This window comes from Oryctolagus cuniculus, chromosome 20 (assembly GCF_964237555.1).
Source record: "Oryctolagus cuniculus chromosome 20, mOryCun1.1, whole genome shotgun sequence".
Lineage (NCBI taxonomy): Eukaryota > Metazoa > Chordata > Mammalia > Lagomorpha > Leporidae > Oryctolagus > Oryctolagus cuniculus.
The window spans coordinates 23,441,414-23,466,090 of record NC_091451.1 but is presented as its reverse complement, the minus strand read 5'-3'; the positions used below and the strand labels follow the sequence as shown (position 1 = coordinate 23,466,090).

At 45.8% G+C, this 24,677-nt stretch overlaps 1 protein-coding gene, 1 long non-coding RNA gene and 1 other non-coding gene across 3 annotated transcripts in view; 2 read left to right on the top strand and 1 right to left on the bottom strand.

The window, feature by feature from the left end:
- Window positions 1-4,696: 4,696 nt before the first annotated feature.
- LOC127484598 (uncharacterized) lies at window positions 4,697-12,902 on the bottom strand. The gene is made up of 3 exons (XR_007911653.2): window positions 12,764-12,902; window positions 6,981-7,207; window positions 4,697-5,391 (listed from the first exon to the last, which is right to left on the bottom strand). It is a non-coding gene; the product is annotated as an uncharacterized lncRNA (long non-coding RNA).
- Window positions 12,787-24,677, top strand: part of SNW1 (SNW domain containing 1) — a 40,286-nt gene continuing 28,395 nt past the window's right edge. The window contains exons 1-2 of the mRNA XM_002719622.5: window positions 12,787-12,914; window positions 19,053-19,206. Coding sequence (XP_002719668.1) covers window positions 12,901-12,914; window positions 19,053-19,206 — 168 coding nt within the window. The 5' untranslated portion in view covers window positions 12,787-12,900. The remainder of the gene's footprint in view (window positions 12,915-19,052; window positions 19,207-24,677) is intronic.
- Window positions 16,993-17,119, top strand: LOC127484688 (small nucleolar RNA SNORA30/SNORA37 family). Its single transcript, XR_007911852.1, has one exon. It is a non-coding gene; the product is annotated as a small nucleolar RNA SNORA30/SNORA37 family (small nucleolar RNA).

Sequence of the window (24,677 nt, the reverse complement as noted above, 5' to 3'; positions counted from 1 at the left end):
ACTTGGTTCATGCAGCTTTTCTCTGCCAGTGATGAGATGGCCAGAGACACCACTTCCTCCGGGAAGGGGTATAGACTGGAGCAGGCCATGGGTCAAAGAAGACAGAGATGCTGCTGCTTCTACCTCCGAGCCCCTTCTCAAGCTGCTGCATTGTTGAGATGGCTCCTCACTCCACTCTCCACCGACACCTCTGCAACTGTCCTTCTTGGCCTCACCTACTAACAGCATGTGCCCTGGTCAGGTGACATTGCCAGGACTCTTCTCTGCACAGCCCAGGTCTGCTAACAGGTCTCCTGGGTGTTTGCAAAGCCCCTTGGGCTTACCTCCTGCACAGCTTCACATAGTCTCAGGGTTACCTTTTCAAATTGGAGTTGCAAACTCAAGACCTATGGAGCTCAGGAAGATTCGCAAAACTAAGTGAAGCAGGTCAGACACGAGAATCATCTTTTTTTTTTTTTTTTTTTTTTGACAGGCAGAGTGGACAGTGAGAGACAGACAGAGAGAAAGGTCTTCCTTTGCCATTGGTCACCCTCCAATGGCCGCCGCGGCCGGCGCACCATGCTGATCCTAAGGCAGGAGCCAGGTGCTTCTCCTGGTCTCCCATGGGGTGCAGGGCCCAAGCACTTGGGCCATCCTCCACTGCACTCCCTGGCCACAGCAGAGAGCTGGCCTGGAAGAGGGGCAACCGGGACAGAATCAGGCGCCCCTACTGGGACTAGAACCTGGTGTGCCGGCACCACAGGTGGAGGATTAGCCTATTGAGCTGCGGCGCCGGCCGAGAATCATCTTTAAAACATGAAAACTTCATCGACTTTTCTTAAATCAGGCAGCTCCCTTGATCTCTCTTTTGAGAACATCATAAGTTTGTGAAGCATCTCACATTGATCATCAAATAATTCAGCTACCACAACGAATGGCCACTGACTCCTCCAGCCTTGGAGCTACAGTAGGGAGAGGGAGGACTGTGGTCCACACTCCCACATAGTGAAGTGCCTTCTATGTGATTGTCACCATGGGGACAGGCTCCATGCTGCCAGTTCTACTGGTTTTTAAGGGAACTCAGAATTCCAGATCTTTATAATTTCTCAACTTTTATTTTAAAATTTATTTTTTATTTATTTGAAAGGCAGAGAGACAGAGCAAGGGCTCCCATCCATTATTTACTTCCTAAATAATCTCACCAGCTGGAGCTGGGCTGGATCAAAGCTAGAATCTAGGAATTCAATCTGGGTCTCCCATGGGAGTGGCAGGGACCCAACCACTTTGGCCATTACCCCTGCCTCCTAGGGTCCACACTAGCAGAAAACTGGAGTCAGGAGCCAGAGCCAGGAATCAAACTCAGGTACTGCAATATGGCACGTGGACATCTTAACTGCTTTAGGGCAAATGCCTGCAGTGTTTTCTTTCCATGGTTATTAAATCATAGTCATTGGCTCCTTACCCACTGCAGCTCCTTCTTTAGCCCAGACAGGCATATTCCAGCAGAGTATCTTGTTACCGGGAAGCAGAGGAGGAAATAACAAAAGGAGTCACTTCAGCTACCTGAGGTCCGCTGTCTGAGCCAAGGGCACACTTGATGGGAATGAAAATGATCACAACAAATGGCAGGGCTCAGAGCAAGGGGCAGATTGCTCCCCTGTCAGCCTATGTAGTAGAAAAAGGAAGAGTTATCTTGGCTCTAAAGCTTTATCCCCACCGGATCTCTATGTTTGCTATCCCCTTAAGGTTGCAGCCAACTTTCAAAAAGAATAATTAAATCTGGAAAGACATGGGGTCAGCAGGGCTCACAGTGCTTGTAAGCAGGAAGTCTCAGAGCTTGCAGGGGGGAAGGGGCTGAAAGCAAAACTGCTTTCCTACTCATTAACCCAAAGAACTGCTCGATCCCAGAAAGACGTAGGAGCTCGTCTCACCAAACCTACATGGACCCTAAGCTCAAGCCATCTACAGTCACAAAATTGATTCTGTCCATTATTGACATTTTCAACTTGCTTAATAGAAATGACTGCTTTCTTTAGTAATCATATAAAAACAGAGATTGCATTCATGATAACAGAAAAATGAAATACCTACAAATTCATCTCGGGAGTGATGAGTCTAATCTATATAAAGATAACTCAAAATGTTATTGGTTGGGGCCGGTGCTGTGGCATAGCAGGTAAAGCCGCCACCTGCAGTGCCGGTATCCCATATGGACGCCGGTTCAAGACCCAGCTGCTCCACTTCCAATCCAGCTCGCTGCTATGACCTAGGAAAGCAGGGGAAGATGGCCCAAGTCCTTGGCTCCTGCACCTGCATGGGAAGACCTGAAGGATGCTCCTGGCTCCTGGTTTCAGATCATCACAGCTCTGGCCATTGCGGCCAACTGGGGAGTGAACCAGCAGATGGAAGACCTCTCTCTCTCTCTCTGCCTCTCCTTCTCTCTCTGTGTAAGTCTTTCAAATAAATAAATAAAACTTTTAAAAAATGTCATTGGCAGATAGGAAAGATTTTAGTAACTCTAAATCTGAACAGTGTTCCTGACTGTGAAGATACAAAACTGTGATCAGCCCTCTCCATATCAATTTTAAGGACAACTCAATGCCAATCAAAACATGTACAGATTTTTATAAAGGACCCAAAAAATAATTCTAAATTTTATTTTGAAGATAAAAAATAAAGGTATACCAGACTTTTTATCCACTTCTTTGTTCATTCTATTTATTTTACATTTTATTTAACTTGCTTTTACAGCTTTAAAGATATAACTCACATATCATAAAATTCACTTTGGGGAAGGCATTTGGCACTATGGTTAAGATGTCACTTAGTGGGGCTGGCATTCTGGCACAATAGGTCAGGCAGCTACCTGCAGTACCGTCATCCCATATGGGCACCAGTTCGAGCCCTGGCTGCTCTGCGTCTGATCCAGCTCTCTGCTAATGGTTTGCGAAAGCAGCAGAAGGCCCAAGTCCTTGGGCCCCTGCATCCGCATGTGAGACCCAGATGAAGCTCCTGGCTCCTGGCTTCGGCCTGGCACAGCCCTAATCATTGCAGCCACTTGGGGAGTGAACCAGCAGATCAAAGATCTCACTCTCTGTCTCTCCTAACTCTGTCTCTCTCTAACTCTGACTTTCAAACAAATAAAATACATCTAAAAAAAAAAAAAAAAAGATGTTACTTAGGACACACACATCCTACATTGGAGTGCCTGGTTTTGAGCCTTGGCTACTCTGCTTCTGACCCAGCAGAATCTGGAAGGCAGCAGGTGAGGGCTCAAGTACTTGGGTTGCTGCCACCCACATGGGAGATCGAGTTCCAGACTCCTGATTTCACCTTTGCCCAGCAATGGCTGTTACAGACATTTGGAGAGTGATCCAGCAGATAGAAGATCTCTCTTGGGCTGTATCTCTATATTTCAAATAAAATGAAAACAAATAAAAGCTAAAAATTTTTAAATCACCATTAAAGGTTTAATAATGCATCTGGTATGTCTCTTTTCATCCATTCTATTGGCATCTATGACAGTGAAATAATGAAGAGCCTAGGTCAGTTTTCCTGAAGAGTATATTACACCCTGTACTTTTTAATTATTTCCTTTTGCTGTTTTTTTTTTTTTTTTTTTTTGACAGGCAGAGTGGACAGTGAGAGAGAGAGAGAGAAAGGTCTTCCTTTGCCGTTGGTTCACCCTCCAATGGCCGCCACAGCCAGCACGCTGTGGCCGGCACACCGCGCTGATCCGATGGCAGGAGCCAGGTGCTTTTCCTGGGGTGCAGGGCCCAAGCACCTGGGCCATCCTCCACTGCACTCCCTGGCCACAGCAGAGAGCTGGCCTGGAAGAGGGGCAACCAGGACAGAATCCGGTGCCCCGACCGGGACTAGAACCCGGTGTGCCGGTGCCACAAGGCAGAGGATTAGCCTATTGAGCCGCAGCGCCGGCCTCCTCTTGCTGTTTAAATTGATCCTAGTGTTATGGTGCAGTATGTTAAGCCACCTCCTGCAATGCTAACATCCCATATGACTTCAGGTTAGAGTCCTGGTTGCTCCACGTATGACCCAGCTCCTTGCTAATGTGTCTGGGAAAGCAGTGCAAAATGGTCCAAGTGCTTGGGCCACTGCACTGCGTGAGAGACCTGGAAGAAGCTCCTGGCTCCTGGCTCCTGGCTTTTGGCTTTGGATCAGCCCAACTCCAGCTGTTGCAGCCATTTGGGGAGTGAATCAGTGGACACAAGATCTTTCTTTCTGTGTAACTATGCCTTTCAAATAAATAAATAAATCTTCAAAAATAAGTAAATAAACTGTTCCTCTGCCCCCTGGATAGCTAACTGGAAGTTAGGTCTGGCTTGATCAGAAAATTGGGGAAATTATTGGAAACAGCTAATGTCAGTCTCAATATTAGTGATGCTACAGTGATTACAATCAGATCTCTCCATTTTTAAGGTGTATTTTTCTTTTGCAGTCATCAGCCTTCTTAATGATTTTTTTTTTGAAAGACACAGCGAGAGAGAGAGAGAGAGAGAGAGAGAGAGAGAGAGAGAGAGATCTTCTATCTGCTGGTTCACTCCCCAAATGGCCACAACTGCCAGGCTGGGCCAGGTCCAAGAACTGTATCCATGTCTCTCATACAGGTGGCTGTTGCTGTGAATTCATTCTGAGAGAAGAGCCGGGGGGGTGGGGTGGGGCAAGAGGTGTAGAGTCATGACACAGACACCGGGTGTCGGGTGAAAGTGGGCTAGAGGCGAGCAGCTCGCAGACTCGTGTATCTCAGTGGGTGCAGCAGCTTATATAGCCGTGGCAGCCAATCCAGTCAAGGGGTGGTTTATGCCATAACCAATCACTGCCTACTGCCAGGCAGGCTCCATTGCCAGGTGGGTTCCAAAGCCATTTCCTAAGTAACTGATGCTCGCATGCCGGTGGCATCTTGGCATGGCCTTCTCATACTACCACATTTCTCACTTTTCGTTCATTTTTGAGCAACAGGAAGCATGATCCTTGGTCATACCATTGTTGACCTCATTTCCATGTGGTCTCCTCATGGGGCTGTGCCTGTCTTAGGTTGTTCCCCAGGGGATCTTACCCGTCACTGACTAACCAGCCCTCAAAATGGGAGACCACAGGAGTGCTTGCTCAGATGGGGGGTAGGAATGAAGAACAATGGTAATCAGGAATGGCGTGACCACACGCAGGCTGTAGGCCATTCCAGTGGCTGACCAGAGCTAGTGGGGTATAAAGCAGTAGCGGATGTGGCTGTGGGCAGTTCCTCAGGGCAGGATGATAGGGCAGCAGCTTCACAATCGGTAGCAGGTGCATCTGCTAACAAGGCCGACTCTCAGTCTTGTTCAGCTGGTTCTGACTGACTGTCAGTTGCAGGCTTGATGTTTCTGGCTGGTACCCAAATGGGCTGTCCCGCATTCTCTGGAAAGACACAAGCATATCCTTGACCCTTGGTCAGCAGAGGGTGTGGTCCCTTCCATTCTACTGTCAGGGGGTCTTTCTACCTAACCATAGGGGCCGGTGTCTGGGATGGAAAGGATCCCCAGTGTTTATAAGCTGGGCTGATGCTTTGGGAATCGTAAGTAAGAAAACTGATAATGAAAAGAACCTCAGTCAAAGCAAGCTGAGGGTCTGGGGGCATATGATTGTTTTTCTGTCTTTGTAAGAGATCTTTAATTGTCTTGTGAGTTCTTTCAATGATTGCCTGTCCCTATGGGTTGTATGAGATACCTGTGGCAGACTATATGTTCCAGGACCTCAGGAAGGAATTAAATTCCTGTGATGTATATGCTGGCCCATTATCTGTCTTTATGGTCCAGGGGACACCATTCCACCACAGGTGGCAGAGGCCTAAGTACATCTTCCACTGCCTTCCCAGGTGCATCGGCAGGAAGCTGGATCAGCAGCAGAGCAGTGGTGATTCGAACCAGCACTCCAGTTTGGGATGCCAGTGTCAGAAGTAGCAGCTTATGTGGCCTGGGAAGGCAGTGGAGGATGGCCCAAGTCCTTGGGCCCTGCACCCGCATGGGAGACCAGGAGGAAGCACCTGGCTCCTGGTTTAGCGGCCATTTGTGGGGGTGAACCAACAGAAGGAAGACCTTTCTCTCTGTCTCTCTCACTGTTTAACTCCGCCTGTCAAAAAAAAAAAAAAAAAAAGTAGCAGCTTAACCCACTGTACCACAATGCAAGCCCTGATACTTTGATTTAAAATTTTTTTTAATTTTTGAAAGCATACAAAAGACATGTGAAAAAGAACAATGAGGTGGAGCAGCTCTACTTTTTTATAAGAGAATTATGAGAAAGCTGTAATAACAAAGCACAATGGCATCAGAGCCTCAAACACTGGTGCTGAAATCAATTCAAAATGCATCATCTAGGAGAAAAGAATGTGCTGTGTAGCTCTGACATGTTCCAAACACATCATTTGCTACATGATGATTTTGTTTTGAATTCTTATCTGGTTCAATGCTTTGTTTAAGAGGGGACACCTTACTGGACTCATGGAAGAGTGCTTCAAAATGTTCATAAAAAACAGATTTAAAAGTTTATTTTGGTGCAAAAATTTGTGCAATGCATACATATGGGGGGTCTGCAAAAAGGTCATGGAAAAGGTATATTATGAAAAAACGATGCATGGGTTTTTAAAATTTTCTTAAAAATGTTAGTAAATTTTTTAAGATTTAATTATTTATTTGAAAGACAATTACAAACAGAGAGAGAGAGAGAGAGAGAGGGAGGGAGAGAGAAACAGAGACAGAGAGAGATCTTCCATCTACTGGTTCACTCCCCAAATGACCACAATGTTCAGGGTTGGGCCATGCTGAAGGAACTCCATCTGGGTTTCCCATGTGGGTCGCAGGAGCCCAAACACTTGGGCTATCTGCTGCTTTCTCAGGTGCATTAGCAGGGAGTTGGATTAGAAGCTGAGAAGCCAGGACTTAAACCAGAGATCATATGGAATGCCAGCATTGCAGGCAGTGGCTTAACCTGCTACACAACTGAAAACTTACCTTTCTGGAGGTGGGGAGGGGCAGCAAAATAAATATGTCTTTTTCTTCTCTTTTTCCATTCACTGGTTGGCACTCCAAATAGCCACAACAGTTGGGGTTGGGCAAGGCCAAAGCCAGGAGCCCAGAGCTCCTTCCAGGTCTCCCATGTGGATGACGGGGCCAAGTACTTGAGCCATCTTCCACTACTTTGTTGAGAGTATTAGCAGGAAACCAGATCAGAACTGGAGCTGGGAGAGAAGGAGGAAGGAAGGGAGGAGGTAAGGACCATTATATTCTTATAATTGTATCTATGAACTACATGAAATCTGTTCCCTTTATATGAATAAAAATAAGTTAAGAAAAAAAATAGAGGAGCTGGGACTCAAACTGGTGGAATGCTGGTGTCACCAGTGGTGGTGCAACCCACTGAGCCACAGTGCCAGCTCCCAAATACACTTATCTTTTAATTTCATTTCCTCACAAACTTTTTAAAACATCTTCACGTATTAGACAGCTTTTGATTACTACCACTTAATATCCAAGACAAGCTATTTACAAAGGAGACTATCTCAGCTCATGGTTTTGAAGGGGACCCCCAACTGGTTAATCCATTAATTGTTAACATTAATCCATTAGCCATGAATGTAAGACTTTGGGAACCAAGCCTTTACCACATAGGCTTTGGGGAATCACCCAAACTAATATCCAAACCGTAAACACATGGATGGAATTCCTCCTTTTTTTTTAAAGATTTATTTATTTATTATTTATGTTAAAGTTTTTTTTTATTTATTGAAAGGCAGAGTTGCACAGAGAGAGGAGAGGCTGAGAGAGAGAGAGAGAGAGAGAGAGAGAAAGAAAGAATTCTCCATCTGCTGGTTCACTCCCCAATTGGCTGCAATGGCTGGAGCTGTGCCGATCTGAAGCCAGGAACCAGGAGCTTCTTCCAGGTCTCCCAAGCAGGTGCAGAGGCCCAGGCACTTGGGCCATCTTCCACTGCTTTCCCAGGCCATAGCAGAGATCTGGATCGGAAGTGGAGCAGCTGTGACGCGAACCAGTGTTCATATGGGATGCCAGCACTGCAGGCGGTGGCTTTACCTGCTACACACAGCATCGGGCCCCTTCCTGCCTCTCTAGAACATGAGCTACTGACCTCAACTACTGAACTTCAAAGTCCAGAGTTTGACCAACACCTGGAGAGCTCAGGCAGTGGCAGGGCTGTGCCCTGTCACTGGCTTCTCCACATGGAAAGAGCTCAGGCTGCACAGGCCAAAACCAGTGCCACCTCCCAGCATGCAGGGACCTCACGTGTCCACTGCGGAGGTCAAGCCAGCCGCCTGAGGCTGCTCATAGAAAGGTATGCTTCAAACTTTAATTACACTCTGCTTTCCACGCAAAGTGAGCAATTGGACTTGAATAATTTTGGAACTCATTCAGTGTGTGGTTAATGTGCCTCGTTTACGGAGTGTATTCCCTGGGAGGTTTGCTCACATTATTCTCCCCCTCCTTAGGCACTGTGAACCTAAGAAAAGTTCAGCGAACTGTGTGATTTGTGAAATCCTACTTTGATCAGCTCCTTACATGCACCACATGCAATAGAATGTTATTTGGAACATACCCCAGAAATAAAATCGACTTCAATTGCTTCACTTAGAGATGCAAAATGGGAAGCTCAAGAAGCTTAATAAACTGTGTTCAAGTCAATTAAATTAAAGCCAGAAAATCATAATTATTTTTTGAGTGCTCACTCTATCTTGGACGTTGTTCTAAAGCACCATACATGATTAACTCAACTAATCCAACAAATTTATGAGAATAGGTTAAATGTTTTCTCACTTAAAAAAAAGAATTTTATTTATTTTACTTATTTGAGACAGTGAAAATGACAGAAAACACCTCATCTGCTGGTTTACTCCTCAAATGCCCAAAACAGCCAGGGCTAGGCCAGGCTGAAGTCAAGAACCCGGAACTCCACCTGGGTCTCCCATTGGGTGGCAGGAACCCAAGTGCTTGGGCCATCACCTGCTACCTCCTAGGTGCATTAGCAGGGATCTGGTACAAGAAGCACAGAGCAGCCAGGACTTGAGCCAGGCACTCCGATATGGAATGCAGGTGTTCCCCGTGGTAGCCTAACCCACTGCATCACAATACCCAGCAACACCTTGACTGCTAGGCCAAACACCCACCTCAGCCCCCTGCCTCCCATTTCTGGGTTGTTTTTCTTGCCAGTGAGAAAACTGATACAGATTATGGGACTTGCCCAGGATCTACAACTTGTCCATGAGGGAGCCAAGATGGGAACTCAGGAAAGCTGACTTCAGAATCTCTGTCTAACTGCTCCACCCTACCACCCATGTGCTGTTACCTGTGGCTGCACAGTTACAGCTAGCTGGAAATCAAGTTAGGCCCCAGGTTCTCTGAGAACCAACTCCAGCTGCTCTCTGGATAGCCAAGACAAAGTGAATTGATTGCTTCTTGCAACCTGGGCCTGCATGAGCCTATTTTGAGCCAGCAAGCACAATTACCTGTGATAATGAGGGCTGGAAGGGCAAGAAAGATCCAGCTGAACACCAAGCCCCTCTCCAGCACAAAACCAAACAAAGCAGGGGCCCTGGGGTACAATATCATAGCACTTTGGCAGCAGATGTGTTTCCTTAATTATGCTGTGCTAAGATTGCATTTGAGTCAGTCACATTTCTCTACACTCCCAAGAACAGCGAGGGACCACGACTGATGGGAACGCCTTGCACAGTCGCCTCTGTGGAAAACGAGCATGGATTGGGAGAACTCTTCTCCCCTGCTTTCTTTCAGTCCTATACCCCAGATCTTGGTCCACGGATCGCTGATTTCCCACGTTAATTACTTTACCCTTGTCCTCAGTGGCCTACCTTGTCTCTCATTGCCATAGAAACCTACTCCTCCTTAAGAATCCTCTTTCTTGCCTGTTTCTTAAGTCCTTGTTCAGTTTCAAGTCAGCTGCTAAATTAAATCCAAGCTCCTTGACCTTGGCTTCCAGGACCTCCTCTAATCTGTTCCTCTTTTATTCTCTGTTTAGCAATAATACATTCTGGGAGCAGAGGTTACAGCAGATCACTGCCAACTCAAACACGAACTGTAAGAAGTAATAAATTTATGTAAAACTTTTGCAGTTGAGTAAAAACACAAAATACACCCACCTCTATCACTTACACCTCCCAGTCACTAGTTTTATAGTATATATGGAACATGAATGGTATTTTATGTTTAATGAAACTGGGGCCCAAAAATATTGCTCATGGTAGTAACACTGCTTATGGGTGGTGAAGCTGCAGTTTAAATCCATACTACAGCTTAGTTCCACCTTAACGGAAGGGAACGTTAGCCTGAATGAATCCATTTTGATCAGTTGGGACTGTTGTGTTTTTCTTTAAGATTTATTTACTTATTTGAAAGCAGGGTTACAGAAAGATAGAAGGCGAGACAGAAAGAGATCTCCCATTCACTGGTTTACTCCCCACATGGCTGCAATGGCTGGAGCTGGGCCAATCCAAAGCCAGGAGCCAGAAGCTTCCTTTGGGTTTCCCACATGACTGCAGGGGCCCAAGGACTTGGGCCACCTTCTGCAGCTTTCCCTGGTACATTAGTAGGGAGCTGGATCAGAAGAGGAGCAGCTGGGTCTCAAACAGGTGCCCATATGGAATGCCAGTGCCACAGCGCCACCCCCTGTTGGGAATATTAAATAAAATGTAGAGTAGGCTATTGCTTTGGATTTAGCTCCTGTACTAGGTTCAAAAAACCAAAATAGAGTTACTCATGCTGAAACTTCACATCATCATTCATTTATCTGAGAGATCAAGAGATAATAGTCAAATCCTCACGCAACGAGGCCGGCCCCGTGGCGCAGTAGGTTAATCCTCCGCCTGCAACGCCAGCTTCCCAAATGGGTGCTGGTTCTAGTCCTGGCTGCTACACTTCTGATCCAGCTCTCTGCTATGGCCTGGGAAAGCAGCAGAAGATGGCCCAAGTGCTTGGGCCCCTGCACCTGCGTAGGAGACCCAGAAGAAGTTCCTGGCTCTTGGCTTCGGATCAGCGCAGCTCCGGCCATTGTGGCCATTTGGGGAGCAAACCAGCAGATGGAAGACCTTTCTCTCTGTCTCTCCCTCTGTCTGTAACTCTGTCTCTCAAATAAATAAATAAAATATTTTTAAAAAATCCTCACACAGCTTTAGCCAGCAGAAAGAAGCACAGGGACGTCCCTCTGTTTAACTTTCACAGGGAGAGTAACTATGATGCAACCAATGCACTTTTTGTTCCCCCTTTCTGCTTTCTTCAGCCCCTTTTTTGTCTAGAAAGCCAGCTTCTTCTGAACTGCTCATCAGAACACTCATTTTACTTTATGGAATGAAGTGTTGCCAGATTTTAGAATCAAAACTAAAAGCTGGGGCTGGCGCTGTGGCATAGCGGGTAAAACCGCCACCTGTAGTGCCGGCATTCCATATAGTCTCCAGTTCGAGTCTGGCTGCTCCACTTCCAATCCAGCTCTCTGCTATGGCCTGAGAAAGCGGTGGAAAATGGCTCAAGTCCTTGGGCCCCTGCATCTGCGTGGAAGACTGGGAAGAAGATCCTAGTTCCTGGCTTTGGATCTGCGCAGCTGCAGCCATTGCGGCCAACTGGGGAGTGAACCAGTGGATGGAAGACCTCTCTTTCTCTGCCTCTGCCTCTCTGTAACTCTGCCTTTTAAATAAATAAAACCTTAAAAAAAAAACTAAAAGCTAATCAAAACTAAAAGCTAATTAAATCTTTTTTTGAAAAAATAATCTATTTTTTATTTGAAAGGCAGAATTACAGAGAGAGATGGAAAGACAGAGAGGGAGGTCTTCCACCTGCTGGTTTACTCCCCAAATGGCCATAACAGCTGGGGCTGGGCCGATCCAAAGCCAGGAGCTTCTTCTAGGTCTCCCACGTAGGTGCAGAGTCCCAAGCACTTGGGCCAAACTCCGCTGCTTTCCCAGGTGCATTAGCAGGGAGCTGGATTGGAAATGGAGCAGCTGGGACTTGAACCGGCATTGCCTGTACTGCAGGTGGCAGCTTAACCCACTATGCCACAGTGCTGAACCCTGATTAGATCTTCAAACTAAATCTGTCACAGTTTTGACTTTTGACAGGTCTTTGTTCAGAAGCTCAGTCCAAATGAATGGCCTCCTATAAATCTTACTGAATATATTAAATCATATATATATAATGTATGTAGGTATATACATATATATTTATACACATAAGGAATATTCTCAAAGTGACTTGCTAAAGAACACAAAAATACAGTGGGTCTTCAAGAGGTTCATGGAAAATGTATATTATTATAAAAAAAACTGTCTAAATTTCAATTTTTTTTGGTGCATAAAATAACTATATTTTAATTCCCTTTTTTTCTACCAACGGTTTGAACTATCCCAGTTAAATCCCCAGGAGTGTTTGGGGAAGAAAGGGTACTGGTTCAAGAACAGTTTTCTGATTGTGAATGTTCTCAGAGCGTCCAAGAACGCTCCGGTCTCACGATTTCCTACCGTTTCAGAAACCCCATTGTCCTCCACTCAACTTGCTTCGGGCAGCCTCTTATACTTAGACACCTCTTCTAGGTGAATGGGTCTGAGCGGGGGAATAAAATAAAGGCGTTTAAAATGCCTCTCCCCCCACCCTCGTTATTTAGCCAAGGAAATGTCCTGTCATGTGACAGTAAACGAGTAATCAAGTTAGCCATTTACTCTTGACTTCAGGGGCCGTCCTGTAAAACCCCACGGGTCAGAAGAGACCCGAATTGTACTCACGTTTAAACAACTACAAGTCCCAGAAGGCTTTTCGGCGGCGGCGCCTGCGCATCGCGGGTTCTGCCCTCTTCGCTCCTGGTTGCCGGGAAAGACCCGCCCCGCGGCGCTGTCGCTCGCGTTAGAAGAAGCGGAAGAAGATGGCGCTCACCAGGTGGGTTGTTGATTTGGGTCCTTGATACGGAAGGGTCTGGTAGTGCCCCTCTTTTTCATGTCTCTGCCCCGTCGTCTCCAGCCAGGGATCTGGCTTAGGACACAGGAAGAAGAGAGCCGAGAGCTTGGCGAGGGCCTCCCGCCGGTCGCCGCGGCGGCTAGGCCTCCCCGACGCTGGGGTCTTTCCTGAGCGGCCTTGGGTTGAATTCGGCCCCTGGGCAAGGCCGAAACCCTCGGCGGGACCGCAGAAGCTGGAGAGCGGCACGTGTTTTCCGCTGAAGCCCCTTGCGGGTGTGTGGAGCGCGCGCCCTGGGGTCGGCGGCTCCGCGGGACGCGATGGCACCGTGGGGAGCGGGGCTTGCCTACGCGGGCGGAGGGAAGCGCGCGGGACGCGACTGCGCGACGCTCCGGCCGTTGTTCGCTTCTGGCTCTCTCCTTTTCTCTATCCACTCTGTCGCCCCGAACAAAGCTTCCCGAAAAGGGGGATCCGGAACTGATCGGGGAGTCTTCAGTTAGCCACAGTGGGGGCCGCTGTGTCCCCATAGGCGCCAGCGCTCCGCACTTTTAACTTTGAACCTTAGAATTTCTTCGGTGAAATCGAACCACCTTGGAGCGCTGCTGTGCCCGGTTGCCTTGGTAACCAAAGGCCAAGCGCTCCCTTCCTTTAGGAGAAAAAGATGCTCTAAGCGGGAGCTTCCGAGAAGTTACATAATTCCCTATGCGTGACCTGGCTGCCCGGTCTAAGTAGGCAAACTTTCCCCGCGAACTCATCTGGAAAAGTCGAGTGTGAAAAAATGGGCTGCAAAGGAAGCTGTCATTTTAGGGCGTGAGCTTGAGCTCCCTGACCATGCTTGGTTCTCCTCAAGCGTCTTCAGCCAGGCCGATGACACTGAATTTAAAAAAAAAAATTTACGCGACCATTCTTTTGGGAATGACGTTGAGTGCCTTGCTGTATTCAGGCGTTACGTATCCAGGAGATCTGTCTTTAGCTGCAACGCAGATGGGGCCCAAGGCATACAACTATCAAAGTGCTCATTTACATAGATGATAGTCTTAGTGCAAAAAGCAATTAGATGAAGAGAACTGCGTGGATCAAAGAGTTTGCTTTAGAAACTGTTACAGGTAGGTGCGAGGCATTGTGACATAGACAAGTAGGGTCAAGAGAAAAAGTTAGAATTTGAAGTGGATATGCAGGGAAAATACCAGGGATGTTGAGGGTATTGTGTGCTTAAAATCGCAATGGCAGAATGCAGTCTTTAAGTGGCCAGTCTTAGCAACTGTGTTGCTTTTCATATGCTATTTGTATACTTTTAATGTCCTCTATAATAAATCGGTAAACGTTTCCCTGAGTTTTGTGAGCTGGCCTAGCCAGTTGAACTCAAGGAGGGAGTTGTGGAACCCCAGTTTATACCTCGTGGGTGAGGAGTATACCCTGAGCACACTTGAAATTGGTATCTGAAGTGTGGCAGTCTTGCAAGACAGCCCTCAGGATCTGTCAGAATTGAATTGAATTGGACATTACCTGAATGTCTGGAAACTCCCCCCACATCTGGTGTCAGAAGTGTTGGGTGTGTTGTATTGGTTGATGAGTGAGAAACTTTTTCCTATACTTTTGCATTCCTATCTGTGCAGAGCTTGCCTTCTGGTTATATGAGTGAAACAAATCAATAATGCCATTTCAGGTACCAGGTACTGGGAAGACAGTAAAGGGTTGGAGGGTGACTCCAAGTTTGGAATCAAGTGGCTTTTTTGGACAAGGTGGTCACAACTTTAGGAAGGTGTAATTAGTTGAGCAAAGAGATGCGCTGCTAAATGCAGGCTGCTAAAAAGTTGGGGAAGAGTTTGCTGTAAAGGAAAATTGCTTTTAGTAAGTAAATAGACTATGTCATGGTAGAAGGAATAGCAAAGGTAAAGCTCCTGCAATGTCTTTTTAGGGAAAGATGACACGACTGTAGGGACATCAGGATGATGAGTGCGAAGTATCGAGTGAGCTATTTTCTATCTTTAAGGAGCCCCTGTTAGCTGGACAGTTACTGGGAAGTTGGGATGAAAGAAGTTAAATCCGTGGGCCCTGCCTCAAAGTTTGTGATGGTGCTGTGTGAGGATAGATGACTGCACTGCAGTGAGGTGGATATTTCTAGTGATGAAACACAGAGATACACAGAAAGTCTTTTTTTTTTGCCAGGCAGAGATAGAGTGAGAGAGAGACAGAGTTATAGACAGTGAGTGAGAGAGAGAGTTATAGACAGTGAGAGAGACAGAGAGAAAGGTCTTCCTTCCATTGGTTCACCCCCAAATGGCTGCTATGGCCGGCGCATCGCGCTGATCCGAAGCCAGGAGCCAGGTGCTTCCTCCTGGTCTCCCATGCGGGTGCAGGGCCCAAGCACTTGCGACATCCTCCACTGCCTTTCCGGGCCACAGCAGAGAACTGGACTGGAAGAGGAGCAACCGGGACAGAATCCGGCTCCCCAGCTGGGACTAGAACCTGGTGTGCTAGCGCCGCAGACGCAGGATTAGCCTAGTGAGCTGTGGTGCCGGCACACAGAAAGTCTTATGGGAACAGAGGTAGAGATAGCTAACCCAGACTGAAGAAATCATGCAACAGACAGGATGCCAGCTGGTTCAGGAATTTTTTCATTTAATACTTATAAGGTTGATAACTTTCATGATCTATCTTTATAGATGAGAGAACAGATTTAGAAAGTTGAGTAACTTACCCAGATTAGTAAGTGGCATAGGTAAGGATTTGAACATTGAGCTCATAGCGATCACACCTGATTCCCCAGATTGCATTAGATCCTCTGATGTGTGCTGTCTCAGTACTGTCTTCTTCCCTCATCACTTAATGTATCACAGTTATGGATTTTTGTGATTATATGATTGTCTTTCTCCCCTGAAAGACTATAAGCTGTTTATGCTCTCATTGCCTGCATAGCGTAGTGCCTGCACCCCAGTGATCAATAAATATTTTTTTAAAGATTTATTTATTTATTTGAAAGAGTTACAGAGAGAGGTCTTCCATCCGCTGGTTCACTCCCCCGTTGGCTGCAGCGGCTGGATCTGTGCCAATCTAAAGCCAGGAACTTCTTCCAGGTCTCCCACGTGGGTGCAGGGGCCCAAGGGCTTTAGCCATCTTCCACTGCCTTCCCAGGCCATAGCAGAGAGCTGGATCGGAAGTGGAGCAGCCAGGACTTGAACCCGTGCCCATGTGGGATGCTGGCACCATAGGTGGCAGCCTTATCTGCTACACCACAGTGCTGGCCCTCAATAAATATTTTTTTTTAAATTTATTTATTCATTTGAAAGACAGAGTGATGTGATCTTCCAACTACTGATACAGTCCTCGAATGTTCCCAACAGCAGTTCAGGGCCAGACCAAAGCCAGGAGGCAAGAACTCCATTCTAGTCTCCCACATGGGTGGCGGCGGTCCAAGCATTTGGGCCATTTTCTGCTGCTTTCCCAGGAGCATTAGCAGGATGTTGGATCAGAAACCCAGTAGTGGGCCGGCACTGTGGCTCACTTGGTTAATCCTCCGCCTGCGGCGCCAGCATCCCATATGGGCACCGGGTTCTAGTCCTGGTTGCTCCTCTTCCAGTCCAGCGCTCTGCTGCGGCCCGGGAAGGCAGTGGAGGATGGCCCAAGTCCTTGGGTCCTGCACCCGCATGGGAGACCAAGAGGAAGCACCTGGCTCCTGGCTTTGGATAGGCACAGCGCTGGCTGTAGCAGCCATTTAGGGAGTGAACCAACGGAAGGAAGACCTTTCTCTCTGTCTCTCTCACTGTCTATAACTCTACCTGTCAAATAAATTAAAAAAAAAAAAAAAAGTAGCTTTGGATCACCAGTCCGGTATGAAATGCCATCATTGTAAAGTGGGGGTTTAACCTGCTACTCTGGCTGGCCCAAGTAAATATTTTTGAATATATATGAAGAAGTGCTACTAAACAAGTATGCTTTCTAGTCAAAAATCAGAAAGGAACCTGAATTATTTCTCCCATTAAATCTATTATTGATCCTCTTGAATGCTTTGTTGGTACTTTGGGGTACAATATAATACAATATTTAAAAGTTGGTAAGAATACCAGCACTTTCACAGTTCCTCCCTAGGAAGTGGGGCCAGGATTTCGTAGCTGGTGCTGGAAGAAAACCCTTAATTGCATCTTTGCCCTGGAATTTACCAGTGGCAGGTGACACTCAAGGGAACAGCATCATTCTGGAATCTTACTCAACATTGTTTTTTCTCCTGTTGCTCTAACTTGAGACCCTCTCCCTTCATTTGCCATAAGAATAAAACACATTTTTTAAAAGTTGGTAAGAATGATATAGTAGAAAGGTTACTCTGATTCTTACACCTCTTCAGTTTTAAATTCCATTGTAAACTAGATACCTTGAGGAAAAGGTACTTAGATATGCAACTTGTGTTTCTTGTATTCGCCTCTTTGTTACCTTCCATTTTAATCCTTGTTCTTTTGTATCCACACTAAAATTGTCAAGGCACTAGTTAGAAATAATTATAAGAAGGTTACTTAGATGCCATGTACTGTACAGTTGTCAGCGGGGTAATTAGAGTGTTTACCTGCTTGTTGTTGGAAATGTGGAGGCAGGAGCTGTGGTACAGTGAGTTAAGCGGCTTTCTGTAATGCTAGCATCCCATATGGGTGCTGGTTCAAGTCCTGGCTACTTCACTTCAGATCTAGCTCCCTGCAGTACACCTGGGACCGCAGTGGAAGAAGGTCCAAGTCCTTGGCCCCCTGCACCCATGTGGGAGACCTGGAAGAAACTCTTTGCTCTTGACTCCTGGCTTTGGATTGGCCCAGCCCCAGCTGTTGTGGCTATTTGGGGAAGGAACCAGTGGATTAAAGATATTTCTCTCTGTCTCTCCTCTCTCTGTAACTCTGCCTTTTTTTCTTTGTCTCTCTTCTTCTCCCTCTCCCTCCCCCTCCCTCCCTCCTTCCTTCCCTCTCCCCCTCACTCTCTCTCTCTCTTTCTTTCAGAAAGCTTTTATTTAATGAATACAAATTTCATAGGAACAGCTTTAGGAATGTAGTGGTTCTTCCCCCCATGCCCACCCTCCTGCCCCCATGCCTGTCTCACCTCCTCACTCTGCCATCCCATTCTTCATTAAGATTCATTTTTAATTTTTTAAAAAGATTTATTTATTTATTTGAAAGTCAGAGTTACGCAGAGAAGGAGAGGCAGACAGAGAGAGGTCTTCCATCCACTGGTTCACTCCCTAATTGATCACAATGGCCGGAGCTGCGCCAATCCAAAGCCAGGAGCCAGGAGCTTCTTCTGGGTCTCCCATGTGGGTGCAGGGGCTCAAGGACTCGTGCCATCTTCTACTGCTTTCCCAGGCCATAGCAGAGAGCTGGATCGAAAGTGGAGTAGCCAGGACTTGAACTGGTGGGCATATAGAATGCTGGCACTGCAGGCGGCGGCTTTACCCAATATACCACAGTGCTGGCCCCAAGATTAGTTTTTAATTAACTTTATATACATAAGACCAACTCCACTAAGTAAAGATTTCAACAGTTGCAGCCGTACACACACAAACACACACAAAGTATAAGATATTGTTTGAGAACAAGTTTTATAGTTAATTCTCATTGTACAACTCATTAAGGACAGAGGGCTACATGGGGAGTAAATTTACAGTGACTCCTATTGTTGATTTAACAATTATCACTTGTCAGTGATCACCCAAGGCTCTTGACATGAGCTGCCAAGACTATGGAAGCCTTTTGAGTCCACAAACTCCATCAGTATTTAGACAGGGCCATATGCAAAGTGGAAATTCTCTGTTCCCTTCAGAGAAAAATGCACACTTTGATGGCTCCTTCTTTCAACTCTGCCTTTCAAATAAAATAAATAAAAATCCTTTAAAAAAAGGTGGAAGCATAAAAGCTTAATAGTTTAAGTGAGATACCTGTTAATTTTTGTCCGAGTCAAATGTGTGTCTCTGAGTACTTCTTTCCACATACAGTAAAATGAGTGGTATTTAATACAGCCGGAAATCATTAAGAAGCCTGTGCTTTTGCTCAAAGGAAAAAGCATTATAGGAGAAATCATCTCTGATGGACAAATTGCAATAATCAAATTAAATGTAAACTTTTTAAATTATTCTATTTTCTTTGCTTATAGCTTTTTACCTGCACCTACTCAGCTCTCTCAGGACCAGCTTGAGGCTGAGGAAAAGGCAAGATCCCAGAGATCGCGGCAGACCTCGCTGGTCTCATCTCGAAGGGAGCCCCCCCCATACGGGTACCGGAAAGGCTGGATACCTCGGCTGTTAGAGGTAAATATGGATGCTTAGTTTGGACTCGTTAAACTGTGCTGAAATGTATCATAGCACACTTGTTAAATACCTTTAATCCCCATACCTCTGATTAGGAACGTCATGAGCTCTCGAGATGCATGCTTTACTCTGAAAATTTATCTTTTTCTTGTTTGATATCACTGTTCTTTGTCTCTTCCTAAGTCAGACTGTTAAACAGGTACAAAAGGAACTAACATATACTTTCTAAGTATAAATTACAGCATATGGAAGATAATGGGAAAGTAAGAGATGAAAATAGCCGGCGCCGCGGCTCACTAGGCTAATCCTCCGCCTAGCGGCGCCGGCACACCGGGTTCTAGTCCCGGTCGGGGCGCCGGATTCTGTCCCGGTTGCCCCTCTTCCAGGCCAGCCCTCTGCTGTGGCCAGGGAGTGCAGTGGAGGATGGCCCAGGTGCTTGGGCCCTGCACCCCATGGGAGACCAGGAAAAGCACCTGGCTCCTGGCTCCTGCCATCGGATCAGCGCGGTGCGCTGGCCGCAGCGCGCCGGCCGCGGCGGCCATTGGAGGGTGAACCAACGGCAAAGGAAGACCTTTCTCTCTGTCTCTCTCTCTCACTGTCCACTCTGCCTGTCGAAAAAAAAAAAAAAAAAAAAGAGAGATGAAAATAAAGAATGATGGAAGTTAATTTCCCACCATCCAGATCATGCTCCATAATCCTGAGGAGCTGCCTTCCGCCAGGGAAAACTGCAGTAGCACTTCCTCTGCTGATTTCTTTCTCTTCATCCATTTGAGGATGTTAATACATGCCTGCTACACAGATTATATAGTTTTAGGAAGTAAAAGAAACAAAGCTTGATGATTGATTTGGGGGAGAAGGAAGAATGTGGAATGATCTTTATATCTCTAGCTTGTTTCAAGGAGCAGACTTCCTTGCCAGCACTTAGTCTCCTATTACAATCCCATATGTCAGTTCAATACGTATTCTTTTCCCTGATTTCAGAGTAGCCTTCCCATATGGGACCGTCTTTCCTGTCTAGTGAAAAAAGCAAACTTTGAGACTTACATTGCTCCAGTTTTGCAAATGCAGTTGTAGTCTGTCTCCCATATTTGTCTTTCCCCTGCCTACCAGACTCTACAGAGCCTAGAAGATGACTACCAGTTAGTTCATATCTTGTCATAAAATAAGTCCCTGTCTTTTTTTCCTTGGCTGCTCTGGTCTTTATGAGTTCTGTTGTGTGAAGGCAGTCTTAGTACAGTTTTAAGAGGTTTGTGTTGTTTCTTTTGTTCTCTCTGATAATATAATATTCAAGAAGCAGGGTATGGTAAAAGGTCATCATCAAAGAGGCTGTCATGCCCTCTTTCCCGGGGCAGAAAGGTAGTGGTCAGTACTATTTAGTAGAGAGGTTGAGTGTTACTCTGAGAGATCATAGATATTCTTTGACCCCTCAGTAGATTACAAAATGGGAGTGGCACGCATCATCTTAAAATATTTTACATCTTTTTACATCTTTGCATTTCAGGATTAGGTTTGATTGCCAATAGCTTTTTTAAAATCTTAATTGATTATAAAGATTTCATATATCCAGATAGAACCAAACAGTTTATTTGAAAATCAAACCAAAATGGGCAGCTAATCTGGAAATGCCATGGGTGCCTCTTGAGAGGAGTGAATGTTCTATGGGAGAAGGCATTTTGTTCTAGTTTTCAAAGTAAGAGCTGTGATTTTCTGGCAAGCTAAATGACCACATAATGCTACATCTACAGTTCTGAAGAGCTTATTATAGTTGAACTCTAGCAAATCTGAGCCTGTGTCAGATTGATGCTGTGGGTACAGAAGGCACTTTGCTTAGGAATGCTTTAACTATTCCTGCCTAATTTACAAAGAAATCTGTATTAGCTTTATTCTGCTGGATTTCAAAAATTTCACACCTCTCTTTAGCAAGTAGGCATATTGTACCTAAAAACTCATATCCTAGTTTTAATGGAATACTGCTTGTAGAAGTATATTTTCATAATTTTTTTTTCATCAAATCCCTAAATGATTAATTTAAGATTTTTCCCAGACTTCATAGTGCTGTAGGTTGAATATCCCTCTCCTGAAATGCTTGGTACCAGAAGTGTTTCAGATTTTGTAAGATTTGATAGTTTTTTTTTTTATCAGTCAGGTATCCCTAATCCAAAAATCTGAAATCCAAACTCCAGAACTTTTTTAGGGTCATGTTGCTGCTGAGAAAGCTTTGGATTTTGGATTTTCAGATTTGGGAAATTCAACCTGTGCTTATTTGGCTTTTTTGAGCCAAAAGAAAAACATATCAAAGTAGTTAAAAATAGGAAGCTTTGGGGCAAATTGTTGTGATATAATGGGTTAAGCTCTTTAAAAAAAAAAAAGATTTATTTATTTACTTTTAAGTCAGAGTTACACAGAGAGAGAAGGAGAGGCAGAGACAGAGATGGCTTCCGTCCATTGGAAACTCCCCATTTGGCTGCGACAGCCGGAGCTGCGCCAATTCAAAGCCAGGAGCCAGGAGTCTCTTCCGGGTCTCCCACACTGGTGCAGGAGCCCGAGAACTTCGGCCATCTTCTGCTGCTTTCCCAGGCCATAGCAGAGAGCTGGATCAGAAGTGGAGCATCCGGGACTCGAACCGGTGCCCATATGGGATGCTGGCACTGCAGGTGGTGGCTTTACCTGCTACACCACAACGCCAGCCCCAGGGGTTAAGCCCTTTCTTAGGATGCCCATATCCCATGTTGAGAGTGCCTGGTTCAAGTCCCAGCCACTCTACACTCCTGTCTAGCTTCCTGCTAATACACCTGGGAGGCAGCAGATGATGGCCCAAGTTCTTGGGTTTTTGCTACCTGTGTGGGAGACTTGGCTCGTGGTTTCATCCTGGCCTAGCCCTGATTGTTTTTTTGTTTGTTTGTTTTGTTTTTGTTTTTGACAGGCAGAGTGGACAGTGAGAGAGAGAGACAGAGAGAAAGGTCTTCCTTTGCCGTTGGTTCACCCTCCAATGGCCGCCGTGGCCAGCACGCTGCTGCTGGCGCACCGTGCTGATCTGAAAGCAGGAGCCAGGTGCTTGTCCTGGTCTCCCATGGGGTGCAGGGCCCAAGGACTTGGGCCATCCTCCACTGCACTCCCTGGCCACAGCAGAGAGCTGGCCTGGAAGAGGGGCAACCGGGACAGAATCCGGTGCCCCGACCGGGACTAGAACCCGGTGTGCCAGCACCGCAAGGCAGAGGATTAGCCTATTGAGCCATGGCGCCAGCCCAGCCCTGATTGTTGTAGGCATTTGGATTAGCAGATAGTAGATTGATCTCTCTCTCTCTCTCTCTCTCTCTCTCTTTTACTTTCTCTCTCCCTTTCAAATAAATACATTTTTGAAAAAACAAAGCTTTTTTGGAGTTAGAATATTGGGTTTAGGGTTAGGCATTGTGGCACAGTGGTCAAGATGCCCGCATCCTCTATCACAGTGCTTGGGTTCAAGTCCCAGTTCTTCCAATCCAGGTTCCTGCCAGTATGCATCTTGGAGGCAACAGGTCATGGCTTGCATACTTGGGTCCTCTGCTACCCATGTGGGAGACTCAGATACAGTTCCAGGCTCTTGGCTTCAGCCTAGCCCAGCCCTGGATACTGTGGGCATTTGAGGAGTGAACCGTGGATGGAAGATTGCTTACTCACTCTGTCTGTTTTTCTCTCTCTCACTCTTTTTCTTTTTCTTTTTTTCTTTTTTTTGAAGATCCATAGGGTTTTTTTGTTTGTTTTAAATATTTTATTTATTTATTTGAGAGGTAGAATTATAGACAGAGGAAGAGACAGAAAGATCTTCCATCTGCTGGTTCACTTCCCAAATGGCCACGACATCCAGAGCTGCACTTTTCCAAAGCCAGGAGCTTCTTCTGGTCTCAGTCTCTCACATGGGTGCAGGGGCCCAGGCGCTTGGGCCATCTTCTACTGCTTTCTCAGGGCATAAGCAGAGATCTGGATTGGAAGAGGAGTAGTCAGGACTAGTAGTCAGGCGCCCATATAGGATGCTGATACAGCAGGCGGAGACTTAGCGTACTGTGCCACAGTGCCATATCACTTACTCTTTCAAATAAATAAAGGAAATTAAAAGATCTTGGTTAAAGTTCTGCATGTACTAGCTGTGAAATCTTGGAGAAATCACTTATTCTGAACCTGAATTTTTTTGTTTGAAAATATGGAGATGTTGAAGAATTACGAGGAATAAATGATGTAATATAAATGTGAGCGTCATTTTGTAAATTATAGTATACTAAGGTGTTTTATTTAAAAATTACACTAGATGAGGCCGGTGCCGTGGCTCACTAGGCTAATCCTCCACCTTGCAGCACCGGCACACCGGGTTCTAGTCCCGGTTGGGGCACCGGATTCTGTCCCAGTTGCCCGTCTTCCAGGCCAGCTCTCTGCTGTGGCCAGGGAGTGCAGTGGAGGATGGCCCAAGTGCTTGGGCCCTGCACCCCATGGGAGACCAGGATAAGTACCCGGCTCCTGCCATCGGATCAGCACGGTGCGCCAGCCGCAGCGCACCGGCCGCGGCGGCCATTGGAGGGTGAACCAATGGCAAAGGAAGACCTTTCTGTCTGTCTCTCTCTCTCACTGTCCACTCTGCCTGTCAAAAAAAAAAAAAAAAAAAAAAATTACACTAGATGTTCATATGTTTATTTGATGATCTACCTTTGTTTAACATTAAAATTCATCATCAGACTTCATTTAGCATGTTTTATTTAGATCTCTTTCCTAAGTAATTTTATATAATCATTACAATCATAATAATGGTAGAAATGTGGTAACTCACTTCTAGGTCCTTCCTATGGTATTTGCTTCTGATGTAACTGTGAATAAATGATAATATAAACTCCAATGATATTATAAATTCCAAGAAAAAGTTATTTGCATTTCTGCCCTAAGTATAGCTTCACCTGTTCCTTTGTGTGTTATGTGTATGTACCCACGTGCACATATGCTAAAACTAAAATTCTTTGCTTTGTCCTAAACGTATTTGCATAGCGCCTTTCTGTCACATATGTAAAATCCCTACTTCTGGCCGTGGCCCTTCATGATCTGCTGTTTGTCTACCCATGCAACCTGTGTGTTAGCTCTTCTGTCCTCAGTAAGATCCTGGTTCCGTTGGACTCTGGTTGCCTAGAACATGCCACATTCAACCTGCAGCAGGACGTGAATCCTTGCTATGGGCTCTGCCTAGAAAATGCTTCATCAGACTTCCCTTGACCACTCTCTCATTCACAGTTTAGCGCTCATTTTGCATCTTCACAAAGGCCAGCTCAACAACCCTATCCAAAGTACCCTCTCTTCTGTTACCTTCATGGCACTAATCACAAACCAAAGAGCTTGGTTTTTATGTATTTGCCCATAAAATGTAAACTCCACAAGATCAGGGACCTCTGTTTTGTTTTCTACAGTATCTCTAATGCCTACTAAGGACTCAATAATCCATTTGTTGAATAAATAAT